Here is a 9,134-nt window from a genome sequence, read left to right as displayed (position 1 = left end):
TAGCGTGGGGAGTCTTAGCGAATCAAAGCCTCAAACCAAGAAGATCGGCACGCCTGAAACGCACTAAAATAGCCCTACAGTGGGTCTAACCACATCTTGACTGTGTAGTTTTTTGTACAGCCACTTCTAGTCTTTCTCCGTTGTACTCCGTACCTTGAATGGCATATGCAGGGACGGACTCTCCTTTCTTTTTTCCTTTCTGAATGTTTGGTTGGATCCTCTACAGACCGCAACTCTTTGATGAAAAGCATCCCCTGACCAAGCCGGCTCTTACGCTGACTAGAGTCAGAGTCACACGCATAAATAACATGAAACAACTGATGCGGCACGTTGCTGTTGTATTATCATGCTGCCACGTGGATGCCTATAACCTCGGTTTTATAGGCACTCCGTTCTGTACATATGTACGTAGTCTTTGACTCTTTGCACGGAGAATATCACGTATATGTCCTAGTCCTAGTTTATCCTGCGAGATGAGCATCTGAGCTTAAAGAGATGCTTAATCTTATTCCACAGCCTCGGTTCGTGTCAATCCCTACGTATGCAGAAGTAATATAATGATCGACTATCAAAACTCCAAGCTAAGAGCTGGGCTTGACCTTAGTCTGTTGGATAACCCGCTGATCGACTCAAACTCTCCGCGACTCTCTTGTGCTCTAAGCATACAATCAGTCTAGCGTGGCGAACTTTGCTCGATGCTAAGCAAGTGGCTTTACTCGATACGTCTTGTCTAAAAGTAATCTGAAACATGCACCCCAAACAAGGCCCCTGTATGCGTAGTAGCTGAGCAAGCGGACCATGTTTCGTATATTCGAAAGTTCTCCGAGGTTGACTGTTGTTGGACGGTAGTCAACGGCACCGTTGTAACCATTAAGAGAAAAAGGAAAAAGAAAAAAAAGACAGTCTAAGCGAAGCGTGGGATCTGAATCTGGTTCGTCGACTGCGAGAAAAATCCGAGAGGGAGCAAAGATGGTTCATCCAACCGCAGCCCAMCCCMCCCGCCGTTCGCTGGGCTGACCCGCCAACTCGTGACTCCAAACTCTCTTTTCCGAATCACGGAGTAAACTCGTTTTCTTTCTCCCCCCATTTCTTCCTGGACAGGTTACGTATCTTCAGACTACACTAGCTGGTAGTCATTCATACAAAAGGATTCTCGCCCCCCCTTTCAAGATCGATCTTCTTTCTTTCTCTTCTTTCAATATGTCCTCTGCACAAGACGAATTCGATCGCCTCATTCAGGCTAATAGAGATTCATCCCGCACTCATCCTGAAGACCGTGATCAATCTGACGGCGACTCCTCCCCCGCCAACCACAACAACAACGACGCAGCAGACGACGACCAGTACGAACTGTCAGACGCCGATTCAGATTACGCCGACGACATAAAAAAAGACGGCAACATGGTTTCTCGTACAGCCGCCTACACCGTCCCCTCGACAGTCTTTGAAGCCAATACCGGCCCTAAGGGTGTCATCGCAGATGCGCAATCGTTTGAGCGTGCACGCAAGAAGTCGTTCCGTAGGACACTACTTAGTGCCGCGGGCCTCGATTCGAATTCTAGATTATTTGGCGGAAACGGCAGCAGCAACAATAACAACAACATCACACAACATAGCCAGACATCGAGCAGTCCGCCTAGCGACGAAGAAGATGAGTTTATGCGTCGCTGGCGAGAGTCGCGATTGCAGGAATTGCAGGAGCGGAGTCAGAGGAGACCCAGTCCCTCAAAAAGGGTTTATGGGCGCGTTGATACGGTCGATGCGGAGGGGTATTTGAATGCGATTGAGCGCGTTGCGTCGGATACCGTAGTTGTCGTTTGTATTTATGATCATGAGGTAATTCTCCTCTCCACCTTCTTCTCGTTCGGAAAGAGAACTAACAGAAAAAAAAGTCATCCGTCAGCGCCCAAGTCGAAGACGCAATTGAAGTCGTCGCGCGCAAACATATCACAACGCGATTCATCAAACTGCACCATGAGATTGCTGAAATGAGCCACATTGATGCGCCGGCTTTGCTGGCCTATAAAGCTGGTGATGTCATCAGCACGCTTGTCGATATTCCGAGACAGATTCCGCGCGGAGGCAAGATTAGCTCGATTAGTATTGAGGATTTATTGAAGCAGTATGTACTCTACTCTATTACTCAAGACGGGACAAGTGGCTAATTATGTACAACAGAAATCGGGTTCTTTAAAAATTGCCGGATAGAAGTCAAAAGTTGCGCAAACTCTCGATACAATACTCCATGACTTTGGACCGACAGCTGGCCTGTCCCCTCTCGCCATTGCATCCCATACTTTCTCCTGCACTATATTGCATCTGCTTCTATCTTTTTAATCCGTCCGACTCATGCCATCCTCGTCATTTTCATTTGTCCATCTGATTTGTTGAGATATCCCATCCCGCCTTTTCTTTCCTTTGCTTGCTTTTTATTGGGGAGTTGGAGCTATGCATACATGCATATCATTGATGAGTGCTGATCTTCTGGTCCACAAAACTACCTTCTTAAGTGTACAATAATCGGTTCGTATATGTAATTCTAGTCACGAAACCATTTGAATCTAAAAAGTCATTGCATTCAACCTACTTACGCGGAAGTCGGTACACGTACCCCCCCCTTAGAAACGCACTCGAAGTAGAACTCTAGCAAACAGAAAAGTCATCGATTGATCTCATTGCGCTAAAAACCATTGCATTGCATTGCATCCATTATTTGAAAAGGGAATAGTCATTTGAAGAGAAGGGAAATTTTAGGAAGATGGAATCATGAGCAGATGCAAAGAAACAGGTTGAAAAAAAAGGGAAGAATGTCAAGACAGAGGAGTGATATAAGTCTTTTTTCGAGGATCAGACGACACCGCGTGTCTGCACAAAGTCCCAGAGCATTTTGATAAGGGCGTCTGGCAATGTGTACAGGTCTACGTGGAATTCACCTTCTGTTGAGCGTCAAGACGCGGATTAGCTGGGCATTTCTATACAAGGGTTGTTGGGAAGACGTACGCTCAACGTCGTTTACTGTATACGAGTCTGCTGTTTTGTTGTCGTGGACCATTTGAACGACCTGCAACAGATCGTCTTCACCGAGTTTCTGGAGTCCGTCTGCGAGTTTGTCCATGTCGACCTGCGCGCAGTAAAGTCAGAAAAATTTTCTTGGCCAACTGAGCGCACAATACTTACATTCTTCTCAGTCTTCTTCTTTTTCTTCACACTTTCTTCGCCCGTTGCTCCGCGCTTCGACTTGAGGCCATTCTCGTCCCCAGGCACCGGACCGGATTCTCTCAGTTTGTCAAGCAGAGCTGCCTTGGGATGTTTGAAAGTCTTTATACTATGTCAGAAACGCAAATCTTTGTATCGGCAGTCTTCTTCTCGTCTTATTCAACGTACGATTGTGTGCTTCGACTCGTATCGAGACTGCTGAAAGTTCAGGTCGTGGTTGATGGCGTGCTCCTTATCGGCGTAAAGACCAATCTGCATGTCGAATTCACCCCAACCTTCTTCCTGGATGCGGAAGGGTGGGTTTTTGAGTGCTGTTTTCCAGTGTATAAGTTTTTGAGCGCATTTTCATCTTGAGAACAGCCAGACAAAAAACGTACTCTGATTTGCGCGGTCACCGAAACTGGGATGGAGACGGTAAATCACTTTGTCGAACAGTGTCGCAGGTACTTCCTCGCCATGCTCGTTCAAGAGATAGATCTCAATCGACCATGATCGAAGAGGGAATCCTTCCACGCCTGAATCTCGGCCCTGGCTATATCATCCGATTAGCTTTGTTCTGTAGGATGTAGCGACGGTTCGACGGTAGTGCGCATGGAGGGTAGAGGACATACATGATACTCTGTTCCGTCACGAGCTTGACTGTACGCTTGACCTGGAGGTGTTGATGAGATTAGCTTCAAGTACAAAAGTGAGATGAAAAAGAAGACAGTCTGAAAGAGGGACAAGAACACCACGTAGGACAATCTCATGTGTAGCATGAGTTACCACTGACTCAAACAGAGCTTGCCCAAGCCCTGTATAACCGCGCGGATGTCCATGCAGCTTGTTGAAGCTTATAATCAACCGGAACAGGTTTGCAAAAGTCATGACTTACATCAGGCATCTTGAAAAGCAGTCAGGACAGTCTTTCAAGCGTGGATTGTAAAATAAAAGCCAAGCTCTGGACAGCTTGTTGCAGGCAAGAGAAACGCGCTCGACGCTGCTGTAGCACTAGATTTCGCGCTAGTGGTCTTGTGAAAGAACGGAAATCCAAACAACTCAGAAGTGTTTGCTCGTATACACAAGCAGTAGAGGTCGAATTGAGAGAAAGACAGTGAGTCAAAGAGAAATTGCCAAAGACAGTCTGAATTGCGCGCGCAGTTGTCCAAGTTGGATCAAGTCGAAAAGAGATTAGTCCGGGATAAGTTTGGTGGGGGTGGCCTGCGCCAATCAGATTAGCCCCTCCGGTTGTTTGTCTATCTTACATGTAAACAGTGACTTAAATATTCTACGTTAAGACGGTCTATACATCTACCAATTAATGATAAACAATATGTGCATGTGTTGTTGTGTATATCAATGATATCCTGTAAGCTGATGCTCTAACCTATTCTACCACAGCCATCACGATGCCTACCAACGGTCAAGTTCGCCTTGCCGTCGATATTGTTCCATGCCATCGTCACCGTCATAAGTGTCGTACACGGTATCATTCATTCGCACCGGAGCATTGGTGTGTATCACGTAACAAGGGAAGGGGAGAGAAAAGAAGGGAATCGATAACCGGGGAGTGAAGAATTAAATCGCGAGTGTGGGATTGAATTGGGGATATGGGGGTACGGCGTTGGGGCGCAGATAAGAACAGTTTGAATATTCAATGTGACTGCGCATGACAATATTATTTATTGTGATTTAAGCTTCGGCAGAGAATAGCTTCTCGTTCTCTTGCTGAGCCTTGATAAAAGCGTCCTTAAAGAGGTTGGCATCTAACAAAGTCAGTTTCTATCTTCCATACAATGTATAATGGATGTCACTTACTCTCGCTGTTGGCGAAACGAATAGCCAAAGTCTGAGCCTCGGGCTCACCCTCGCTGACATCTGCAGCGGCGTTCCACACCCAGCTACGGTCACTGCCAACATTGGGGGACAGCTTCATATCAGGGACAACTATATTTAGGTTAGCACTGTGTAGCACAATAGAAACGGAACAAACATACTGTAGTGGTTCGCGCAAACCTTCAAGGTCTTATCTCTACGCATAACCAAGCGAGTCTTCTGGTTCTCCTTGTGCTTCAAAAGTCGGACATCGCCAGTACCACGCTCCTTCCACTCACGAGATTCGCGGTCGAACTTGAAAAGCTTTGCACGCATCTTAAAGGTTTGTTCCTCCAACTCTTCGTTGGTCTTGGTCTCGACCTTCTCGGTGAGGTGAATGACGGGCTCGAAGTGAACTTCAGGGGAATCAACCTCCTCTTCTCCCTACAAATAGACCGTTAGCAACCATACTGAAGAAATGATCGTACCCCACACATGCACACGCACACGCACGAGGCTTCAGGCGCATGCAGCGATAGAGTAATCCGACAGAAATAAAAAGCTGTACTCAGCTAAAAGGGTTATAAGCTTACCTCCTCACCAGCCTTGGCCTTGGATGACCCAGATGGCTCATCGGCGTCATCAGCCTCTTCCTTCTTCTCCTTCTTGGGACCGCCACCGAACATGGAGAAAACGTTATCAGTAGCCTTGGTGGCAGCACCGAGAGCAGCATCGGTGGCCTTCTCAGTGATCGACTTTTCCTCTCCTTCGGTCTTTTCGACAGCAGGAGCAGGGGCCTCTGTAGAGGTGGTGGTGGGGTCGGGCTTGGTCTCGGTAGTGTCAGCCATTTTGTTGGTGGGTGAAATTATTCGAATATTGCTCTATAGATGGAGGGACGGAAAAGAGAGTGTAGTATATCCTTTTTCTCGAGTAGAAAGGTGAAGATAGATGGATGGAAGTTGGCGTAGATCTAGCACAGGAAATTTTTTGTGTAAAAGGAGTTGGTTGTTTTGGTTTCTTTTCCCCGCCGCAAAGACACCGCCCGCATTTTGCCGCTTGTGCTTCCAGCTGCACACATAAAATACGACTATGTATTATAAGCATTTAGATTATTGGCTAGAGTTCTGTAATAAAAGATCCATTCGGTACGTTGCCGCCTGCAAATTCATGCTTTTGAGTAACATACTATGTACAAACAAGTGGCGATTCTGCTCATTAGGGTTATAAGATAATTACTCCTGTCACATCGAGCTTTGGTCTATTAAGGACCCCCAGGGCTAGTTTTGATAAGATTTGCTATTTCACGAACACTGCTTGGAAGAGACATAGCCAAAGATGATTGGGTGGGTAGGTGTGTATACCCCTGAATCAATCTTCAATCAGCTTAAGCTTAAATTGTGAGGTTGCCATTTCGTGGCGAAGAATCAGATAGTGTATGCGACAGCCATAAGTGCCATATCGATAGCCTTTACTTTTGCGAACCTGTATTTATCAAGAATAGAGTTGTATATCTACAATCAAAGACTCTTGGAGTTCGCCCATTATTATACCTACTTTAAGGTCAAAGAAGCATGCCTTAATCCACTAGAAGGTCAAAATCTGGACGGCTGCGACCAATGAATCAATGATGCAGTCCATAATTAAAAGCCGGTGGATAGCTCAAGGTAGGTTGACCTTAGCCAGCATCATACGCACTTCCTTGACTTGCAAAGAATGCAGTACATCATCACGGTCGTTCTGCCGTCGTTGTTCTGGCTTGCTGAATCATCTTGATCAGTTCTTAGTTATCGGATGACTACACGGATATCATCGTTCTCAATGCTGTCTGTCCTCTCAATCGTTTGTTGAGCATAACGATCGGCTCGGAAAGCTCGGCAGCAGGGCCCGAGTTTAATAGCTCGACGATACAGATTTCCGACTCCATAGTTGCATATTCCAGCGCTCAAGGGTAAATGTTAAGCTTTCGGATGCATATACATAGCCCACTTTGATGATTACCTGCAGATGTAGATTAGAGAAGAGCGATTCTGGTGATCGGATAGTGAGGAGACTATCCGTACGCTAGTTCGTTTTCAGACATGTTGCGGGTAGTCATCCGTTACCCTAAGGGCCGGTCATCCAATCAGTGCCTTCTCCGACCGTTACCCCACCTAAGTAAGTATCGAGAGCAGTTACGCAGTTGGCCATTATAGTTTCATTTATTCGGGGAGATGCGGATATTGTCCAATCTCCTCTTTTTGTGCATTACTTCGTGGTCGACTGGATAGAATCAATATGGAGGGGATTGTGTATATAAAGGCGAATGTCCTCGATGAACTCAAACAGACATCACACAACACAATACATCAACCTAAAGCAACAGTAATACAAGCAACATCTGAAACAATACTCAAGCAAAAGGACTCAATCCAGAGAATCAACCAATAACACTTTACGATAAATAATACCTAATATCACATACCAAAATGAGCAAAAACTTCGAAATCGCCATCATCGGAGCCGGCATCGCAGGCGCCACTCTCGCAATCGCCCTGCACCACCGCGGCCTCAAAGTCACAATCTACGAAGCCGCGCACGCCTTTGGCGAAATCGGTGCAGGAGTCTCCTTCAGCCCCAATGCCATCGGAGCCATGAAGATCTGCCACGACGGAGTCTACGAAGCATTCACAAAAGTCGCAACATGCAACAAGTGGGAGTCCAAACAGAAAGTGTGGTTTGATTACGTCGATGGATATAGCAAGACCAGAGCTGATGGTACCGCATTAACGGCCGAGGAGACGCCCGATATTGCATTTACGATATCCAACAGTCTCGGTCAGAATGGTGTGCATCGTGCTCGGTTCTTGGAGGAGATGGTTCATTTGATTCCCGACGGCGTTGCGCATTTCGGTAAACGTGTTACTACCATTGACGAGCCTGCGACGGAGGGCGGCAAACTGGTTATTCATTTCACAGATGGCACAACTGCTGAAACTGATGCGATTATTGGTTGCGATGGAATCAAGTCCGCTGTGCGACGCCACATGTTTGGTGAAGATAGCCCTTATGCTTGGCCTGGTTACTCGCACAAGTACGCTTACCGTGGACTGGTGCCGATGGAAGATGCCGTTGCAGCTATTGGAAAAGAAATGGCTGAGAATTCGTATATGCATGTACGTTCTCCATCTCACCTTCGCAGATATGATCTGAATAACGCTAACTCCGTACAGATGGGACCTGATAGGCACATCCTGACCTTCCCCGTCAACAAGGGCGAGACACTGAATCTGGTCGCTTTCCGCACAACAACAGACGAATGGGAAGACCGTGTCCATTTGACCAAGCCTGCACGTCAAGAAGATCTCCTAAAAGACTTCGAGGACTGGGCACCCTACATCCAGAAACTCTTGAAACTCACTAAGCCCGAGTTGGACATCGTGCGTCCCCTTCCCTCTTGACTATTAGTGGCATCGCTAACCAAGCTATTACAGTGGGCAATCTTCGACCTAGGTGACCACCCAGTCCCCACCTTCTCCCAAGGTCGCATCTGCATCGTCGGCGACGCTGCACACGCTACATCCCCTCACCACGGCTCTGGTGCGGGTTTCTGTATCGAAAGCAGCGCCATTCTCGCCTCCATGCTCGCATCTGACAAGGTCTCTACTGTCGCCGATGTACAAACCGTCTTTGAAACCTTTGACGCCGTGCGACGCGAACGATGCCAGTTCCTTGTTCAGAGTAGTCGATTCTCAGGTGACTGCTACGAGTGGCGCGCTCCTGGCGTCGGAAACGATTTCAAAAAGATTGAGCAGGAGATCAACAGGAGACATGCGATTATTTCGGATGTGCAGGTTGGGGTTTTTATCGATCAGGCGGTTACGGAGTTGAATAAACGACTTTCTGCTTGAAGCTTGAGTCTGAGCTGAGAGAAAGGTTTGATGATGGTATGACCTATATAATAGTAATATAGTTGTTTGCTTAGCTTGTCATTGTTTTAGCGTGTTGTGTTTCGTTTATAAATTGTTGTCTATCTTACAAAAGCACCTATTAACAATATGTTCCTTCTACAAACCATACCTAGGTATTTTCCAGTCTTTAATTCCGTTACTTGTTGGTCCACTTATCATAGCATTGGATTTTTTATC

The 9,134-nt window shown here is 46.6% G+C and overlaps 4 protein-coding genes across 4 annotated transcripts; 2 read left to right on the top strand and 2 right to left on the bottom strand.

Moving 5' to 3' along the window:
• Positions 1-1,200: 1,200 nt before the first annotated feature.
• Positions 1,201-2,194, top strand: BHQ10_007019 (uncharacterized protein; the record flags this gene model as incomplete). The annotated part of the gene is made up of 3 exons (XM_040879669.1): positions 1,201-1,836; positions 1,893-2,122; positions 2,179-2,194. The coding sequence occupies 3 exons, from the start codon at positions 1,201-1,203 to the stop codon at positions 2,192-2,194; spliced, it is 882 nt and encodes a 293-aa protein (XP_040735523.1).
• A 653-nt stretch (positions 2,195-2,847) lies between these two features.
• Positions 2,848-4,099, bottom strand: BHQ10_007018 (uncharacterized protein; the record flags this gene model as incomplete). The annotated part of the gene is made up of 7 exons (XM_040879668.1): positions 2,848-2,936; positions 3,001-3,121; positions 3,178-3,318; positions 3,385-3,527; positions 3,594-3,748; positions 3,828-3,868; positions 4,091-4,099. The coding sequence occupies 7 exons, from the start codon at positions 4,097-4,099 to the stop codon at positions 2,848-2,850; spliced, it is 699 nt and encodes a 232-aa protein (XP_040735522.1).
• Positions 4,100-4,887: 788 nt separating this feature from the next.
• On the bottom strand, positions 4,888-5,858 carry BHQ10_007017 (uncharacterized protein; the record flags this gene model as incomplete). The annotated part of the gene is made up of 4 exons (XM_040879667.1): positions 4,888-4,961; positions 5,014-5,142; positions 5,193-5,454; positions 5,604-5,858. The coding sequence occupies 4 exons, from the start codon at positions 5,856-5,858 to the stop codon at positions 4,888-4,890; spliced, it is 720 nt and encodes a 239-aa protein (XP_040735521.1).
• A 1,617-nt stretch (positions 5,859-7,475) lies between these two features.
• BHQ10_007016 (uncharacterized protein) lies at positions 7,476-8,897 on the top strand (the record flags this gene model as incomplete). The annotated part of the gene is made up of 3 exons (XM_040879666.1): positions 7,476-8,162; positions 8,220-8,426; positions 8,481-8,897. 3 exons carry the CDS (start codon positions 7,476-7,478, stop codon positions 8,895-8,897), a joined length of 1,311 nt encoding a protein of 436 aa, XP_040735520.1.
• Between the last annotated feature and the right edge of the window lie 237 nt (positions 8,898-9,134).

Source organism: Talaromyces amestolkiae, assembly GCF_001896365.1.
Source record: "Talaromyces amestolkiae strain CIB chromosome Unknown scaffold14.1, whole genome shotgun sequence".
Taxonomy (NCBI): domain Eukaryota; kingdom Fungi; phylum Ascomycota; class Eurotiomycetes; order Eurotiales; family Trichocomaceae; genus Talaromyces; species Talaromyces amestolkiae.
The sequence above is the reverse complement of the archived record's forward strand: the minus strand, read 5'-3'. Positions and strand labels throughout refer to the sequence as shown.